General features: G+C 38.0%; 1 protein-coding gene across 35 annotated transcripts in view; it reads right to left on the minus strand.

Moving 5' to 3' along the window:
• RABGAP1L (RAB GTPase activating protein 1 like) overlaps positions 1–20,148 on the minus strand; it is an 831,104-nt gene that overhangs the window by 678,098 nt on the left and 132,858 nt on the right. For all 35 annotated transcript variants that reach the window (XR_010157113.1, XR_010157108.1, XR_010157115.1 and 32 more), the window contains one exon: positions 13,640–13,781. Coding sequence is in view for 29 of the 35 variants with exons in the window: in XM_054673497.1 (XP_054529472.1) it covers positions 13,640–13,781 (142 nt within the window). In the remaining 6 variants the exon portion in view is untranslated. The remainder of the gene's footprint in view (positions 1–13,639; positions 13,782–20,148) is intronic.

Raw genomic sequence — 20,148 nt, forward strand, 5'->3', positions numbered from 1 at the left:
AGATGTTTTTCATAAGCCTCATGGTAATCACAATGCAAAAGTACAGCAAATACATAAAAGATAAAAAGTAAGGAAACAAAGTGTGCCATTACAAAATATTATTAATCACACAGGAAGATTAAAAGAGAGTAAGACAGGAACAAAAAGTCTACAAAAAAGAAAGAAAGAAAGAAAGAAAGAAAGAAAGAAAGAAAGAAAGAAAGAAAACAATCACCAAATGGCAGTAAAAAGTCTTTATCTAAAGATAAATATCTTGAATATAAATGGATTGAGTATTTCAATCAAAAGACATAGAGTGGCTGAATGGAAGAAAAACAAAACAAAACAAAACAAAAACAGAACGTCCCAATTATAGCTCCCTACAAGAGACTCACTTTACCAGTAAGGAGAAAAGTTTACCTGAAACTCACCTGAGACTCACTTTACCTAAAAATGTAGCGAAGAGAAAAGTTATCCCATGCAAATAAAAACCAAAGCAGAGCAGGAGTAGCTATTTTTATATCAGACAACACAGACTTTAAGTTCAAAAGTGTAAAAAGAGACAAGGGGAGAGGTAGGTGGAGGAAGATAGGGAATAGAAAGCTTCACCAATTGTCCCCTGTGCAAGAACATCAATTTAACAACTATCTACACAGAAAAAGAAAACCTTTGTAAGAACCAAAAATCAAGCGAACACTCATAGTCCTGGTTTTAACTTCTTATTGCTGAAAGAGGCACTGAAGAGATAGAAAAAAAAAAAACAGTCCTGAACTGCCAATACCACCCCTCTATAACCCCTGGCATCAGTGACATGGTGGGGTAAGCATCACTGGGCACAGGGGGAGGGAGAACACAGCAACTGTGGGGCACTGAACTTAGTGCTGTCCTGTTAGAGGAGATAGCAAAACCTGACCCAACTCTTGCTGATGCCTGCCCATGGAGGGAGCATTTAAACCAGCCCTGGCCAAAGGGAAATCCCTGACCTCAGCGGTACAAATTTGAGTTCCTGCAGACCTTGCCACCAAGGGCTACAGTGCTATGTACAAGTAAATGTGAAAGGCAGTCTAGACCATAAGGACTGCAACTCTTAGGCAAGTCATAGTGATGAACTAGGCCCAGAGACAGTGGACTGGGGGGAAACATGACATACTGAGACATCAGCTGGGGCAGCCAGGGGTGTGCTAGTATCACCCCTCCCCTAACCCCAGTCTGCATAGCTCACAGCTCCAAAAGACACCCTTCCTTCCACTGGAGGAGAGGAGAGGAAGAGTAGGGAAGACTTTGTCTTACATCTTGGATACCAGCTCTGCCAAAGCAAGATTGGGCACCATCAGAATCATGAGGTCCCCATTCCAGGCCATAGCTCCTAGACATTTCTAGATACAACCTGAGCCAAAAGGGAACCCACTGCCTTGAAGGAAAAAACCCAATCCCAGCAGTGTTCATCACCTGCTATCTGAAGAGCCTTGGACATGAAATAACCAGCAGTGATACCCAGGTACTACATCAAGGGCCTTGGGTGAGCCTCTGAGACTTGCTGGCTTCCAATGAAACTCAGCATATTACTAGCTGTAGTGGCTATGGGAAAAAACTCCTTCTGCTTGAGAAAAACAGAGAAAAAAGTAAAGGGGACTTTGTCTTGCACCTTAGGTTCTAGCATGGCCACAGGGAAGTAGAGCACTAAGTGGGCTCTTATAGTCCCTGATTCCAGAACTTGACTCTTGGACAGCACTTCTAAACCTGCCCTGGCCAAATGGGGAGCCCACTGCCCTGAAGGCTGAGTCCCAGGCCAGGAAGCATTCATCACAAGCTGACTTCAGAGCCCTTGGACCTTAAAGGAATATTATGGTAGTCTGGCAGTACTCCTTGTAGCCTGGGTGGGTGGTGGTTATGGGGTGAGGTTCCTCTGCCTTTGGAAAGTGGAGAGAACAGTGGGAAGAACTGTGTCTTGTGGTTCAACTGCCAGCTCAGGGGCAGTATGACAGAACAACAGGTAGAATTCTAAGGTCCCTGACTCCTGGATGGCACCTCTGAACCTCCAACCCTGGGGTCTGAGGGACCTCCCCACCCTAAAGGGAAGGACACAGGCATGGCTGGCTTTGCCACCTGCTGATGGTACAGCTCCAGAGCCTGAGTGAACATAGGCAGTAGCCAGGGAGTGGTGACAGAGAGAGACTGTTTGTTTGGGAGAAACTCAGGACAGAGAGAGAGAGACTGTTTGTTTGGGAGAAAAGTAAGAAAAGAGAACAAGAGTCTCTGCATGGTAATCCAGAGAATTCTCCCAGATCTTATCCAAGACCATCACGGCAGTATCTCTATGAGTCTGCAAGAACCATAGCATTACTGGGCTTGAGGAGCTTGCCCCTAAAGTAGATACAGCTTAGATTAACACCCAAGTCCTTTCAAATATCTGAAAAGCATTCCCAAAAAGGACAGGTACTAATAAGCCCAGACAGTGAAAACTACAGTAAATACCTAACTCTTTGATGCTCAGACACTGAAAAACATCTACTAGCATCAACACCATCCAGGAAAATATGACCTCACCAAATGAACTCAATAAGACACCAGGGACCATTCCTGAAGAAACAGAGATATGTGAAACTTCAGAAAGAGAATTCAAAATAACTGTGTTGAGAAAAATCAAAGAAATTCAAGATAACACAAAGAAGGAATTCACAAATCTATCATAGAAATATAACAGAGATTGAAATAATTTTTTTAAATTAAGCAGAAACGCTGGAGCTGAAAAATGCAATTGGAGCTAAGGAACAGATCAGAGTCCTTTAAGAGCAAAATTGATGAGGCAGAAGAAAGAATTAGTGAGCCTAAAGGCAGGTTATATGAAAATACAGTCAGAGAAGCCAAAAAGAAAAAGAATAAGAAACAATGAAGCATGCCTACAGGATCTTTAAAAAGGCTCAAAGGTGCGAATCTAAGCATTATTGGCCTTAAAGAGGAGGTAGAGAAAGAGATAGGGTAGAAAATGTATTGAAATGGATTCCCAAACCTAGAGAAAGATACCAATATTCAAGTACAAGAAGGTTATAGAACACCAAGCACATTTAACCCAAAGAAGACTATGTCAAGGCATTTGATAATCAAACTCCCAAAGGCTAAGGATAAAGAAAAGATCCTACAGCATGGGCAACATGGCAAAACCATGTCTCAAAAAAAAAAAAAAGGCAAGAAATGAAATCATAGCAACAGAGAAAATCATCTTCACTAAAGAAAGACGGGAAGGAAAGAAAGAAGATCAGAAAACAAATTACAAAATAGCAGAAGTACATCCTCACTTAGAAATGATAACAATGAATGTAAATGGACTAAACTCTCCCATCAAAAGACACAGACTGGCTGAATGAATGAAAAAGCAAAACCCATTGATCTGTTGCCTACAAGAAACAAACTTCACCTACACGGACACATATAGATGGAGAATAAAGAGATGGAAAAAGATATTCCATGCCAACTGAAACAAGAAAACAAACAAAAAAGAGCAGGAATAGCTATACTTATAGTGGAAAAATAGACTTCAAGACAGAAAACTCTGAGAGACAAAGAAAGTCACCATATAATGATAAAGGGATCAATTCAGCAAAAAGATACAACAATTTTAAATATATCTGCCCTCAGCACTGGAACATCAAGATATACAAAGCAAATATTATTAGAGCTAAAGAGAAAGATAAACCCCAACACAATAATACCTTCAAACCCCCACTGTGAGCACTGGACAGACCTTCTAGACAAAAAAATCAACAAAGAAACATCAGACTTAATCTGCATCATAGACCTAATGGACTTCATAGATATTTACAGAATATTTCATCCAATGGCTGCAGAATACATATTCTTTTCCTCAGAACACAGATGATTCTCAAGGACAGACCACATTTTAGGTCACAAAATAAGTTTTAAAACATTCCAAAAAAACTGAAATAATATCAAGCATCTTCTCGACCACAGTGGAATAAAACTAGAAATTGTTAAAAAGAGGAATTTTGGAAACTATACAAATACAGAGAAATTAAACAATACGCTCCTGAACGACCAGTGGGTCAATGAAGAAATTGAGAAGGAAATTGAAAAATTTCTTGAAATAAATGATTAAGGAAACACAACATACCGAAACCCAGCAAAAGCAGTACAAAGAGGGAAGTTTATAGCTATAAATGTCTACATCAAAAAAAGGAAAAACTTCAAATAAACCTTCTAATGATGCATCTTAAAAAATGAGAAAAGCAGAAGCAAACCAAACCCAAAATTAGTTGAAGGAAAGAGCTAATAAAGATCAGAGAACAAATAAATTGAAACTTTAAAAAATGAACAATCAATGAAACAAACCACTGGTTTCTTGAAAAGTTCAACAAAATTGACAAACCTTTAGCCAGACTAAGAAAAAAAGTAAAAAGATACAGATAAATAAGATCAGAAAGGAAAACAGAGACATTATCACTGAGATGGCAGAAATTCAAAGGATCATCAGTGGTTACTATGCGCAACCGTATGCCAATGAATTGGAAAATCTAGAAGAATAGAACACATTCCTAGACACATACAACCTACCAAGATTGAACCATGAAGAAATCCAAGACCTGAATAGACTAATAACAAGTACTGAGATTGAAGCAATAATAAGAAGTCTCCCACTAAAGAAAAGCCCAGGAACCGATGACTTCACTGTTGAATTCTATCAAACATTTAAAGAACTAATACCAATCCAAATCGAACTACTGCAAAACAGAGGACGAGGGAACTCTTCCAAATGTCCAGACTCATTCTACAAGGCCAGTATTACCCTGATACCAAAACCAGACAAACACATATCAAAAAAAAAGAAAACTATAGGCCAATATCTCTGATAAATACTCACACAAAAATCATCAACAAAATACCAGCAAACAGAATTCAACAATACATTAGAAAGATCATTCACCATGACCAATTGAGATTTATCCCTGGGATGCAGGGATGGTTCAAATCTATCAATGTGATACATCATTATCAACAGAATGAAGGAAAAAAACTATGATCATTTGAATTGATACTGAAAAAGCATTTGATAAAATTCAACATCCCTTCATGATTAAAAACCCTCAAAAAAGCTTGAGATAGAAGGAACATACCTCAACATAATAAAAGCCATATATGATAGACCAACAGCTAGTACCATACTGAATGGAGAAAAACTGAAAGCCTTTCCTCTAAGATCTGGAACACAACCAGGATGCCCACTATCACCACTGTTATTCAATATAGCACCAGAAGTCCTAGCTAGAGCACTGTTACCACTGTTAATCAACACAGTACTGCAAGTCCTAGCTAGAGCAATGAGACAGGACAAAGATATAAAGGGCATCCAAATTGGAAAGAAAGAAGTCAAATTATCCTTTTTTGCAGATGACATAATCTTATATTTGGAAAAGCCTAAAGGCTCCACCACAAAACTATTAAAACTCACCAACAAATTCAATAAAGTTACAGGATACCAAATTACAATACAAAAATTGGTAGCATTTACATATGCCAATTGTCAACAACGTGGAAAAGAATTTTTAAAAATAATCCCATTTATGGCCAGGTGTGGTGGTGGCTCGTGCCTGTAATCCCAGCACTTTGGGAGGCCGAGGCGGGCAGATCACAAGGTCAGATCGAGACCATCCTGCCTAGCATGGTGAAACCTCGTCTCTACTAAAACTACAAAAAATTAGCCAGGCGTGGTGGTAGGCACCTGTAGTCCCAGCTACTCGGGAGGCTGAGGCAGTTCAAGAATCACAACTGACTTCAAACTATACTACAGAGCTATAGTAACCAAAACAGCATGGGACTGGCATAAAAACAGACACATAGACCAATGGAACTGAAGAGAGAACCCAGAAATAAATCCATACATCTACAGTGAAATATTTTTTGACAAAGGTGCCAAAAACAGACATTGGAGAAAGAACAGTCTCTTCAATAAATGGTTCTGGGAAAACTGAATATCCATATCCAGAAGGATGAAACTAATCCCCTCTCACCATATACAAAAATCAAAACAAAACGGATTAAAGACTCAAGTATAAAACCTCAAACTATAAAACTACTATAAGAAACACTTGGGAAAATCTCCAGGACATTGGTCTAGGCAAAAATTTCATGGGTAATACCCTACAAACACAGGCACCCAAAGCAAACATGAACAGATGAGACCATATCAAGTTAGAAAGCTTCTGCACGGCAAAGGATGCAATTAACAAAGTGAAGAGATAACTCACAGGATGGGAGAAAATATTTGTAAACTACCTATCTGACAAGGGATTAATAACCAGAAAATATAAGGAACAGCTCAAACAACTCTGTAGGAAAAAATCGAATAATCTGATTAACACATGGGCAAAAGATTTGAATAGACATTTCTCAAGAAAAAAAAAGACATACAAATGGCAAACAGGCATATGAAAAGATGCTCAACATCTTTAATCATCAGGGAAATGCAAATCAAAACTACAATGAGATATCATCTCACCCCAGTTAAAATAGCTTACATCCAAAAGGCAGGCAATCACAAATGCTAGTGATGTAGAGATAAAAGAACCCTTGTACACTGTTGGTGGAAATGTAAATTAGTACAACCACTATATAGAACAGTTTGGAGGTTCCTCAAAAAACTAAAAATTAAGCTACCATATGATCCAGCAATCCCACTGCTGGGTATATTTCCAACAAGAAAGGAAATCAGTGTAGCAAAAAGATACGTGTACTCCTGTGTTTGTCGCAACACTGTTTACAATCACTAAGATTTGGAAGCAACCCAAGTGTCCATCAACAGATAAATGGATAAAGAAAATGTGATACTTATATGCAACGGAGGACTATTCAACCATAAAAAAGAATAAGATCCAGTCATCTGTCAGCTGGGCATGGTGGCTCATGCCTGTAATCCCAGCACTTTGAGAGGCCAAGGTGGGTGGATCACCTGAGGTCAGGAGTTTGAGACAAGCCTGGCCAACACGGCGAAACCCTGTCTCTACTAAAATACAAAAAATTAGCCAGGCATGGTGCTGGACACCCGTAATCCCAGCTACTCAGAAGGCTGAGGCAAGAGAATCACTTGAACCCAAGAGGCGGAGGTTGCAGTGAGCTGAGATCGCACCACTGCACTCCAGCCTGGGCAACAAGAGTGAAACTCCATCTCAAAAAAATAAAAATAAAGATCCAGTCATTTGCAACAACGTGGATTGAACTGGAGATCATTATGTTAAGTGAAATAAGCCAGGCACAGAAAGACAAACATTGTATGTTCTCACTTATTTGTGGAATCTAAAAATCAAAACAATTGAAGTCATGGACACAGAGAGTAGAAGGATGATGATACGGTTAGGCTTTGCATCCCCCACCCAAATCTCATCTTGAATTGTAGTCCCCAGTTGTTGAGGGACAGACCTAGTAGAAGGTGACTGGATCATGGGGGCAGTTTCCCCCATACTATTCTCATGATAGTGAATGAATTCTCATGAGATCTGATGGTTTTATAAGGGGGCTCTTCCCTTTTCTCTCTCTCACTCTCTCTCCTGCCGCCTTGTGAAGAAAGTACCTGCTTCCCCTTCCGCCATGATTGTAAATTTCCTGAGGCCTCCCCAGCCATGCAAAACTGTGAGTCAATTAAACCTCCTTTGTTTATAAATTACCCAATCTTGGGTAGTACCCTTACAGCAGTGTGAGAACAGACTAATACAGATGGTTACCAGGGGCTGGGAATAGTAGTGATGGGTTGCGGGGGGAGGCGGGGATGGTTAATAGGTACAAAAAAAATTGAAAGAATGAATAAGACCTAGTATTTGACAGCACACAGGATGACTATAGTCAATAATAACTTAATTGTACTATTTAAAATAACTTAAAAAGTATAACTGGATTGTGTGTAACTCAAAGAGTTATATGAGAGAATGAGTATGAGAGAATATGAGTATGAGAGAATACTCTCAAAGAGTATGAGAGAATAAATACTCCATTCTCCATGACGTGCTTATTTCACACTGCATTCTTTACCAAAATACCTCATGTACCCCAGAAATATATACACCTACTATGTGTCCACAAAAAATAAAATTAAAAAAATTTAGAGACAAAGAAGGTGATTATATAATAAAAAGGTCAATTCAGCAAGAGACTATAACAATTGTAAATATATGCACTCAACATCAAAGTACCTATATATAAAGCAGACATTAATAGATCTGAAGAGATATTCTGCAATACAAAAAATAGTAAGAGATTTCAACAACCCACTTTCAGCAATGGACAGATCATCCAGACAGAATATCAATAAAGGAACATCAGACTTAAAGTACACTCTAGACTAAATAATATATAAGACATTCCATCTAACAACTGCACAATATACATTCTCCTCAACTGTGTATGAAACATTCTCCAGAACAGATCATATGTTAGGCCACAAAACAAGTCTTAACAAATTTAAGAAGACTGAAATCGTATCAAGTATCTTTTTCAACCACAATAGTATAAAACAACAAATTAATAACAGAAAAAGCTTCGGAAAATTCACAAATACATGGAAATTAAACAATATGCTCCTGAACACCAAGGAGACATTTCAACTGATACAACAGAAATACAAAGAATCATAAAATACTGTTATAGACCCTTATATTCAAACAGTTAAACAACCTAGAAGACATGAATAATTCCTTGACACATACAACCTACCAAGATTGAATTATCAAGAAATAGAAAATCTGAACAAACCAATAATGAGTAATAACACTGGATCAGTAATAAACAGTCTCCCAGCAAAAAAAGGAAGCTCAGGACCTGATGGCTCCATCGCTGAATTCTAACAAAGACTGAAAGATGAATTAATACCAACTGTTCTCAAACTTTTCCAAAAATTTCAAGAGAGCAGAGTAATTCCAACCTCATTTTATGAGGCCAGCATTACACTAATATCAAAGCCAGACACAGACAAGGATACTACAAAAAATGAAAACTACAGGCCAATATTTCTGAAGAACACAGATGCAAAAAACCTCAACAGAACACTAGAATACCAAACACAACAGCACATTAAAAAGATTATTCATCATGATCAAGTGGGATTCATCCAGGAGATGCAAGAATGAGTTAACATACGCAAATCTGTAAATGTAATGCATCACATGAACAGAATGAAGGATAAAAATCACATGATAATTTCAACTAATACAGAAGAAGCATTTGACACAATTCAACATCCTTTCATGTGAAAAACTCTCAACATATTAAGTATAGAAGGGATATACCTCGATAAAATAAGGCCATATATGTCAAACCCATAGCTAACATTATACTGAATGGGGAAAGGCTAAAAGCTTTTCCTCTAAGATTCAGAACAAGACAAGGATGCCTATTCTTGCCACTTCTATTCAAAATAGTAATGAGTCCTGGCCAAAGCAATTAGGCAAGAGAAAGAAATAAAAGGTATACAAACTGGAGAAGAAATCAAATTGTCCTGGTTTGCAGATGACATTATCTTATTTATAGCAAACCCTAAACACTCCATCGAAAAACTGTTAGAATCAATACATAAATTCGGTAAAGTTGCAGGATACAAAAATCAGTAGAATTCCTACAGAGTAACAGCAAACTATCTGAAAACTAATTTTTTAAACCCCATTTAAATCCCATTAGCTACAAAAGATAAATACTTAGAAATAAATTTAACCCATGAGGTGAAAGATCTCTCCACTGAAAACTATAAGACATTGATGACAGAAATTTAAGAAGATACAAATAAATGCAGTGATATACTGTGTACATGGATTGGAAGAATTAATATGTTTAAATGTCTATACTACTCAAAGCAATCTACAGATCACAACACAATCCCTAACAAAATTCCAATGACATACTTCACAGTAATAGAAAAAAAAATCCTAAGATTCATATAGAGCCACAAAGGATCCCAAATAGGTGAAGCAATCTTGAGCAAAAAGATCAAAGCTGGAAGCATTACACTATCTGACTTCAAAATCTAGTGCAATGCTAAAGTAACCAAAACAACATGAGATCAGCATAAAAATAGACATATAGACCAATGGGATAAAGAGAACAGAAATAATTCCATGTATTTAGAGCCAACTGACATTCAACAAAGGTGCCAAGAACATACAATGGGGAAAGAACAGTCTCTTCAAATAAATGGTTTTGGAAAAACTGGATATCCACAACATGCAGAAGAATGAAATTAGAGATTAGACTTTTATCTCACACCACCATACATAAAAATAAACTAAAAATGGATTAAAGACTTAAATTAAACTACTAGAAGAAAACAAAGGGGAGCAGCTCCATGACACTGGTTTGGGCAATGATTTTTTGGATAAAACCCCAAAAGCAAAAGGAACAAAAGCAAAAATAGATAAATGGGATTACATCAAACTAAAAAACATCTGCAAAACAAAGGAAACAATCAACAGTGTATAAAAGGGCAACCTACAGAATGAGAGAAAATATTTTGCAAATCACACATCTCATAACAGATATGCATATATGTATATGTGTGTATATATATAGATATGTATACAGCCTGTATACATATACACATACATACGTAAATACACATATATGTGTGAATTTTGCACAACTCAATAGCAAAAAGAAAAAAAAATTTTAAATGGACAGGGGACCTAAATAGACATTTCTCAAAAGAAGACATGCAAATGACTAACAGGTATATGCAAAGGTACTCAACATCACTATCATAAGGGAAATGGAAATCACAACTACAATGAGATATCATCTCACACCCATTAAAACGGCTATTATCAAAGAGCAAAAGTAAGTGTTTCCAAGGATGTGGAGAAAAGGGAACCCTTGAACACTATTGGTAGAAATACAAATTGGTACAACCACTATGAAAAACACTATGGTGGTTCCTCAAAAAATTAAAAATAGAACTACCATATAATCTAGCAATCCTACTACTGCATATATATCCAAAGGAAATGAACCAGTATGTCAAAGGGACAGCTGCACTCCCATGTGTACTGCAGCATTATTCACAATAGCCAAAATATGGAACCAACCAGTGTCCACTGAAAGATGAATGGATAAACAAAATGTGGTTTATCTAAACAATTATTATTCAGTCATAAAATGGAATGAAATACTGACACCTGCTATATCATGTATCAATGTAGATGAAACAATATGCTCAGAAAACACTGTGCTAAGTGAAAGAAGCCAGACACAAAAAGTCACATTTTGTATGATTCCATTTATATGAATTATGCAAAATAGGTAAAGCCATAGAGATAGAAAGCAGATTAGTGGCTGCCAGGGGGAAGGGAAAGGGGAGAACAGGGAGTGACTGCTTAATAGGTATAATATTTCCTCTTGGATGACGAAAATGTTTAAGAACTAGATAGAGGTGATGGTTGCCCAAAATTGTGAATGTACTAAAATGCCACTGAGTTGTACATGCTTAAGTTTTCATGTTATTTTCATGTTATGTTAATTTTACCTTAGTTTTAAAAGTGAGTTGTTCTCATGTTTTAGTCAACTGGCTAACTTGACCGAATAATGTCATAGTTACAAGTACAAATCTTAAAGTCAGATAGCCTGGAATCAGATCTCAGCTTTGTCACTTTGAGCTGAGTGAGCTTAGCAAGTGATGATGCTCTCTGTGTCTCAGTTTCTCATCCTTAAAACCAAGTTAATAAGAGTATTCATAGGATTGTAAGACTCAAATAAGTTAACATATTTGAAATACTTGGAATGTTCTTAGCATATAGTAAGCACTAAATAAATATTAGCTAAAAATAATTATTATGTTTATGGCAATCATAGAAAAAAATAGCTTCATACAGAAGCAAGACTGAGAATTCTAAGATGCTTTTTTCAAAGATAATAAAAATTAAGAAATTTACTATTAATAAACCATGCCCTAGAAGCACATGATACAAGGTCTTAAAGTAAACATCTGTCATTTAGCTCTAGTTTGTATAAAAAGAGTATTGAGCACAGAGCCATATGATGTGTGCTTTTTGTGAGGTCAGTTATCGCTCAGCAGCAACCATGTAGTAAATAGAGCAGATACCCCACTATTTCCAAAAAAAGCAGAGGTAAGGGGTACAGCAACAAAAAAAACAAGAATTGAATGATGTCAAATGAGAAACAGGACATGACGTAACAATCATGAAAATTCTAAAGTCACAGGAGATCATTTGAAACTTCTCATTAAATACTTCAAGAAGATATTTATGCAGCCAACAGACACATGAAAAAATGCTCATCATCACTGGCCATCAGAGAAATGCAAATCAAAACCACAATGAGATACCATCTCACACCAGTTAGAATGGCGATTGTTAAAAAGTCAGGAAACAACAGGTGCTGGAGAAGACGTGGAGAAATAGGAACACTTTTACACTGTTGGTGGCACTGTAAACTAGTTCAACCATTGTGGAAGTCAGTGTGGCGATTCCTCAAGGATCTAGAACTAGAAATACCATTTGACCCAGCCATCCCATTACTGGGTATATACCCAAAGGATTATAAATCATGCTGCTATAAAGACACGTGCACACGTACGTTTATTGCAGCACTACTCACAATAGCAAAGACTTGGAACCAACCCAAATGTCCAACAATGATAGACTGGATTAAGAAAATGTGGCACATATACACCATGGAATACTATGCAGCCATAAAAAAGGATGAGTTCATGTCCTTTGTAGGGACATGGATGAAGCTGGAAACCATCATTCTCAGCAAACTATTGCAAGGGCAAAAAACCAAACACCGCATGTTCTCACTCATAGGTGAGAAGTGAACAATGAGAACACTTGGACACAGGAAGGGAACATCACACACTGCGGCCTGTTATGGGGTGGGAGGAGGGGGGAGGGATAGCATTAGGAGAGATACCTAATATAAATGACGAGTTAATGGGTGCAGCACACCAACATGGCACATGTATACATATGTAACAAACCTGCACGTTGTGCACATGTACCCTAGAACTTAAAGTATTAAAAAATATATATATATATGCAAAGAATAAAATAGAAAAAAAGGCTATAATTACAACTAAAAAATTTTAAAAATCAATTGAGGGCAGGTGCAGTGGCTCACGCCTGTAATCCCAGCACTTTGGTAGGCTGAGGCGGGCAGATTACTTGAGGTCAGGAGTTTGAGACAAGCCTGGCCAACATGGTAAAACCCCATCTCTACTAAAAATACAAAAAAAAGTAGCCAAGCATGGTGGCGCACACCTGTATCTGGCTACTCAGGAGGCTGAGGCAGGAGAATTGTTTGAACCCGGGAGGCAGAGGTTGCAGTGAGCCGAGATTTTCCACTGCACTCCAACCTGGGTGACAGGGGAGACTCTATCTCAAAAAAATAAATAATAAAAATAATTGAAATAAAACAGAAAACAACAGCAGCCAAGTGATGCTGTCAAATTTAAATAGTTGCAAAAGTGGCACTGGGGACTATGCAACTTAGGAACCAAATGAACCAAATTCTTTTCTGCATCTTGTAGAATTTGGCCTAAGGGTAACAGAGGTTAGGAATAACCACCACTTCTCCCCACAACACACACACCTCCTCTGAAGATTGTAAGTAAAGCAGCTATACAGACAGAATAAACTGAGTAAGTCCAACTTCTTACCCTCTTCTGCTTCATCATCCTGGGGTGACATTGGACCCCCTCCACTAGTAGGAGTGACTGGTTCCTCCTTGTCAGACTCTCGCTGTAGACTCACCACCTCATATATTGCATCTCCAGCATTGGTATGGCCTTTTCCCTCAGACTGAGAAAAACATAACAGTATATTTAAATATTAGAAATCTGAAGGAAACATTGAAAGATAGTATTTAAATAATGCATTCAAAAGAGCTGCAATGAAGAATGGCATGTTGTGTTTGATCTACAGCATGTCTAAGGTTCTGAAAACTTTTAAGGTGCACTGTCCTTCACAGGATATTCTAAATTTATGTTCCTCTAGTATTATTTTTAACTAATATGATGAAACCTACTAATTATTTTTGGAGAACTCAATTTCTTTTCATCAGAAAAACCTGAGACACCAGAGGTTCTAGGACAGACAGATAAGCAAGTGATGCTAGACTCTTAACTGACTACCTTACACAAACCTAAACTATATAGCTCAAAGATTTTTTACAACTGTATACAGTTGGGGAACCACATGCATACCAATATGCCTTCCTATATTATACCCATCCCTGATAGGTAGCCACAGATATAGATGTTATATTTTTTGTTAAAGATATATTTGTTATATGTATAAAAATATATATGTGGGTTACATATATAAATATATATGGATTTAATTTGCTAATCAAATTATAAATTATATATATTAGCAAATCAAATCATTTTATACATATACATAAAACAATTTCAAATAAATATATATTCAAATATATTTCAAATCAAATATATATAAACCAAATTACAAATTTTATACATATACACATACAAAATACATCACAACCAATAGGATTTAGTTGGGGAATGCCAAGCTGGTTCAACATTGGAAAAATCAATCAGCATAATCCACTATATTAATAGACTAAAGAAGAAAGACCTTATGTTCATATCAATTAATGTCATAATCAAAATAAAGGGCATTTGAGAAAATTCAGCATTCATTCATGTTAAAAATGCTCAGTAAACAAGTAATACAAGCACGTTTCCTCAACCTGATAAAGAGTATCTAAGAAAAATCTACAAGTAACACTATGTTTAAAGGTATAAGGCTGAATAATTTCCCCCTGAGATGGAGAAAGAAGGAAGAAAGTCCACTGTCACCACTCTCATTCAACATCCCATGGAAGCCCTGTCCAGTGCATTACGGCAAGAAAAAGTATACAGATTGGAAATAAAACTGTTCTTATTTACAAACAATATAACTGTCTTTCTCAGAAGTTGACAAATGTTTTGTATAAACAACTCAACTCTGATGTTGTAGTACAAAATTGTACAATAGTGGTAAAATATTTCATCTGCACTTAGTTTCCTATACAAGCAGAATCTGAACTACTTTGATCTCATATAGAATCTAAATATTGCACCTAAAAACTGAGTTTCAAATAAGTGTATTTTTATTAAAATACACTACTTGTTCCCAATATTCACATATTTTAGATAACTAAAAAATCAATCTGTATTTGTAAAGAAAATTGCCTGGTTCGTATTAGCATTCATTACAGCTTAGCAACATGTAAACAGGAGCTCAATAAATGTGGGTTGGCTAAGTCACATTACAAAGATTCATCACATTTACGCAAATAAATTCTAAAACCTTTTTCAATATGGCATGCCATCATCAAATATTAAATACAAAGTACAATATGCTGATATCTCTATAAATTCTCTAAAGTTACAAGTCTCAACAGTGGCTATAAATGAGGAAACCAGACCTGAGGCTTTTTATATTTTAAACACTAATGCCTAATCCTTAGGGCAGGATTTAGGGATCTGGATTTTTTTTTTTAAGGTTCACAAGTTAATCTGATGCAAAGCTGAATTGAGAACCATTGCCTACAAGACCTGTTATTTTCAACAAGAATGTCTATATAAAACATGTAACAGAATCAAATATTCTCACTAAGCTACAGATACATTAAATCACATGAAAAAAAATACACTTCCAAGCAGCTTCTATTTACCTCTGCAGAGGTGACAGTAAAGAACGCCAATGCTAATCAGAAGCACTAAGTTAAAAAAAAAAGAAAATGCCCCCGACAGAGATCTTCTCACAACTTTGTAAGTACTCCACAACCTTGTTAATTTTCATCTTTCTGCAGTTAGAATAGTTATTCTTATTATTTGGTTACTTTTGGTTATTTACTGACTGATCATACTTTGATTTAAGTAGGTTTAAACCAACATGCATCTTCAAATAGGAATTTTCCTTTTATGCTTTTTAACTTTAATAGTTGATTAAAAGTTTTGTCTCCAACTTAAAGGAATGTCAAGGCACTCAAAAGCAAAGAAGATATTTGGAGGAGAGGGCAAGAAAACATTTGATATTTTAATATCAAACCTACACTTAGCACAGATCAAAAAAGTAGCTTACTTCCCTGTATCGAAAGTCAAGTCATAGAAACTTCTGAGAACAGCTAACTCCTGTCCTGACCTGAAGCCTATCCTTTTCTTATGGGCAAGCCTCTTCCCTCCAAACTATCTCTTGCCTGAAAATAAAAAACAGGAAGTTGGCACGTGGAAAACAGATTTATCAAGAGAAAAGTTTCTGCTCCTCCTTAACTCTTCACCTGAAGTACTATTTCATGTCTTTTTACCATTATGGCTCCTCTCAATTCATTCTAACTTTCCTTCCTCTCTTGTTTCTTGAGACCTCTCTCTTTTCTGAATCCAAATTCTGTCCCAAGCCAGACACAAAAAGCAAGTAAAGTATTTAGAAAAATGCTCAGCACACAGTAATAACAAGTGTTATTTCTTGTTATCATTTTGTGCTGTTGATGTAACACTATGAGGCATGAGAGAGTCTAACCTATAGTACAATATGCAAGTAATGTTCAGGAATAATGAAGCAGCAAAAGTGGCTTCTGTGTCCTAATCTACCACTACTCTGGAAATCCTGCAAAAATAATTACTATGGTAATAACAATAAGGATAGCAAGAATTCAATCCTAACAACAATCCAAGCTTGTCCGTATCTTAGAACTTTTACATTAGCTGTTCCTTTGAAAAGTCTTTCCCTGGATCTTTATATTGACAGTGGCAGGAGGCAGACAAATCCTAGGCAGACAGGGGCAGGTCCCCAGTGAAACCCCACCTTCAAGCCAAAAGGCAGTTTAAAGCCTGAAAGACAAGTTACAAGTCAAATCCACAAACTGGACTGAGAATCTGTCTTCCCATTTGGCACACTTTCCTCTGATTGATCCCCAGCCTTCGCCTATTTTACATATACCTCCCCTTCCCTAATTAACTTTTTACACTGTCATGCCCAACTTTGAGTGTTGCCTTTGTTTTAATCTTTTTGCATACTCACAAACCAATCAGCATACACTCCCCAATCTGAGCCCATAAAAGCCCTGGACCCAGCCACAATGGGAGAGAGGCCACCTGACTTTGGGTAGGGGACCACCCTCGTGTCCCCTCTCTGCTGAGATCTGTTTCATTGCTCAATTAAATTCTCCACCTTCCTCACTCTTCAATTCTCAGCGTGATCCTATTCTTCTTGGTCATGGGACAAGAACTCAGGACCCACTGAAACTGGGTACACAGAAGGCTGTAACATTGTGGCCCTCTGCCCTCTGCTGGCAGAGGGCAGCTGCCCCACACAACAGAAAGCAGCAATGGGGCTGAGCCAGGCCTGCAGCCACAGGCCAAACTGGGGCAAGGGGCTGAAAGAGTGGTTAACACACCGCCATCCATTCCAGATGGCAGTGTGTTAACAGCTCTTTCAGCCCCTTGAGCTAATTAGCATGCTGTAACACCCCCTCAGGGGCTTCGGAGTCACAGCACCCCTGCCTGGGTGCTGTGTCCTCTATCTGGACATCAGAGACCATCACAGGAGTGGGCTTGAGACATGCCTAGTCCAGCAACAAGCACTGCACAAAGCCTGCTTCTGTGTCAGCACTTGGAACAACTGGCCAGACCCCACACTTGCTCGCTCACACCCCACCTCCAACCAGAGGTTGAATACACAGTCGCAGTGGCCGTGGGATCCATGACAAACTGCAGACCGGGCATGAACTGGCAGGCCAAGTGTGGGGCATCTCCTGTGATGAACCCAGGCCCAGCAAAGCCCGGACAGGGGCGTTACCAACCAGAGGTCTCCGACTGGCAAAGTGACCAAGAAAAATCCTGTGTCACTATGGTGAGTTCCTTCTTGTCATTCAGTTCTCAGACATTGATTCATTCATTCATTCATTCATTTGAGATAGAGTCTCACTCTGTCACCCAGGCTGGAGTGCAGTGGCGCCATCTTGGCTCACTGAAACCTCTTCCTCCCAGGTTGAAGCAATTCTCTGCCTCAGCCTCCCAAGTAGCTGTGATTACAGGCACCCACCACCATGCCTAGCTAATTTTTGTATTTTTAGTAGAGATGGGGTTTCACCCACCTCGGCCTCCCAAAGTGCTAGGAATACAGGCATAAGCCACCAGGCCTGGCTTCAAGTATTTTAAACCTTGAACATTTAACAGCCTTCCCAAAATCAAACTTCAGTTTCAAAACCGTGTTCCCTGGCACCTCACTTTTTTTTTTTTTTTGAGATGGAGTTTCACTCTTGTTACCCAGGGTGGAGTGCAATGGCACAATCTCGGCTCACTGCAACCTCCGCCCCACCGCCAAGTTCAAGGGATTCTCCTGCCTCAGCCTCCCAAGTAGCTGGGATTACAGGCATGCGCCACCACAACCTGCTAATTTTGTATTTTTAGTAGAGATGGAGTTTCTCCACGTTGGCCAGGCTGGTCTCAAACTCCCGACCTCAGGTGATTCACCAGCCTCGGCCTCCCAAAGTGCTGGGATTACAGGCATGAGCCACCACTCCCAGCCAGCACCTGGCTTTTCGAATACTTCAGGGGACCCTGAAGTGTCCAGAAAAAGAGAGGTAAACAGGATTATTTGACATGTTTAGGTACATGGGATTGCCAAAATGATGTTCTGTCTTCTTTGGGTTATATTTTTGTGAATAATGATAATATATGTTCAAAAATCATAAGGGATTTCTAAAATTCTAATGTCTAAGTATATGCTGTCAACCATAATCAATGTTAAGTTATCATAAACCACAGAAATAACCACACTTATTTGTCAATTGTGTTTCTAACTGTAACTACCCTGGGTATTTTGCTACTCACAGACAATTGTTGTCTTATTTTAATCCTTTTCAAAAGACGGTTTATAATAAGCTATAGAACTTTAACAGTCACTCTCAAACACAGACTTCTGATAACTTTGGAGACTGTAACATTTTAATAAAGGAAAATGTACAGGACTCATGAAGAGCTGAAATATTCATGAATATCAAGCAAAACAAGAGTTAACTAAATGCACTGAACTCAGAAAGCCAAAGCAACGTTTTTGACTTTTACTTGGAATACTGCTGATCCTTGCTTTGTTTTTCAGAGTCAAGGAAACTTATTTTGAACTATTTATGGCCTTTAATAATTGAGTAAGGTATATTCCTATGATCAAGATTTGGAGCATGTTTGTTTCTCTCTGCCTGGTTCCGCCAGAATTTGAAAACTATCTGTGAGCCTTCTTATGGCAATATAGCTGTTTGCATCAGTGCAGTAAGAATTCATTTTTCTTTTGCAACAGAGCACAATTGGAGAAAGTGGTTATTTTACCGAGGCTGAGTCAATCTCAAATTGCAGAGCCCATAAAAGCCCAGTGAGAAACTGGCCACCTACCCTTGTCTACACAGTCCCTGTACAGAGTTCCTGACCTGTGGTCAGTAAAGAATGTCACTTGCTAACAGGTCCAGGAGCTCCAAGTTTATCTTGGGACCCTAAGAGGAGAGAATCACCCAACTCACAGGTATTTGAGGATACAAACCCATGATTAGGCTCAGACTTAAAAGGTCTTATCTGAGATTCCTTATGGAACAAACTTCCATCAAAACCAATCCAAAAGGCCTATGTAGAAATAATTATTCTTGCTGCACTTTATGCAAATAATCAGGCCAAGTATAAAACTAAAGTCTATTTTGCAAACCACTCAGTCCTATGACGATTTGTTTTTTAACATGAGGACTAGACAGAGAGAAATCACGTTTCAAAACTTATATTTGCCATTAAATTCTAAACTCATTAGTTGTTTTTAAGTTTTCACCTACATTTTAGACTAACCCTGCTTGTTCCTGTGAACTAACCAGCAATTTCCGGCTGCAGCTCAGAAAGAACAAAAGGGATGGGTAATGTACAAGTCTGGATCAATATTCTAGTTCTGAGCAATTATCCTGCAAATCCTGCCAGATGATGGGAATAAATAGGATGCTCATCACTCAGAGGTTTCCTTTTGGGAAAGTAAGACCAAGGGAGGTAAACAAAGCCAGGCACCATGTACCCAAATCTTAGCACCAGTTATCTGGGTGTGTCACAAGACATCCTTTCCTCTCCCTTGTTGGAGGAGGACTCAGTTCCACAGTTTAACCTTAGCATTTGGCTTATGATAAGGAGTC

Source organism: Pan troglodytes, chromosome 1 (assembly GCF_028858775.2).
Source record: "Pan troglodytes isolate AG18354 chromosome 1, NHGRI_mPanTro3-v2.0_pri, whole genome shotgun sequence".
Classification (NCBI taxonomy): Eukaryota; Metazoa; Chordata; class Mammalia; order Primates; family Hominidae; genus Pan; species Pan troglodytes.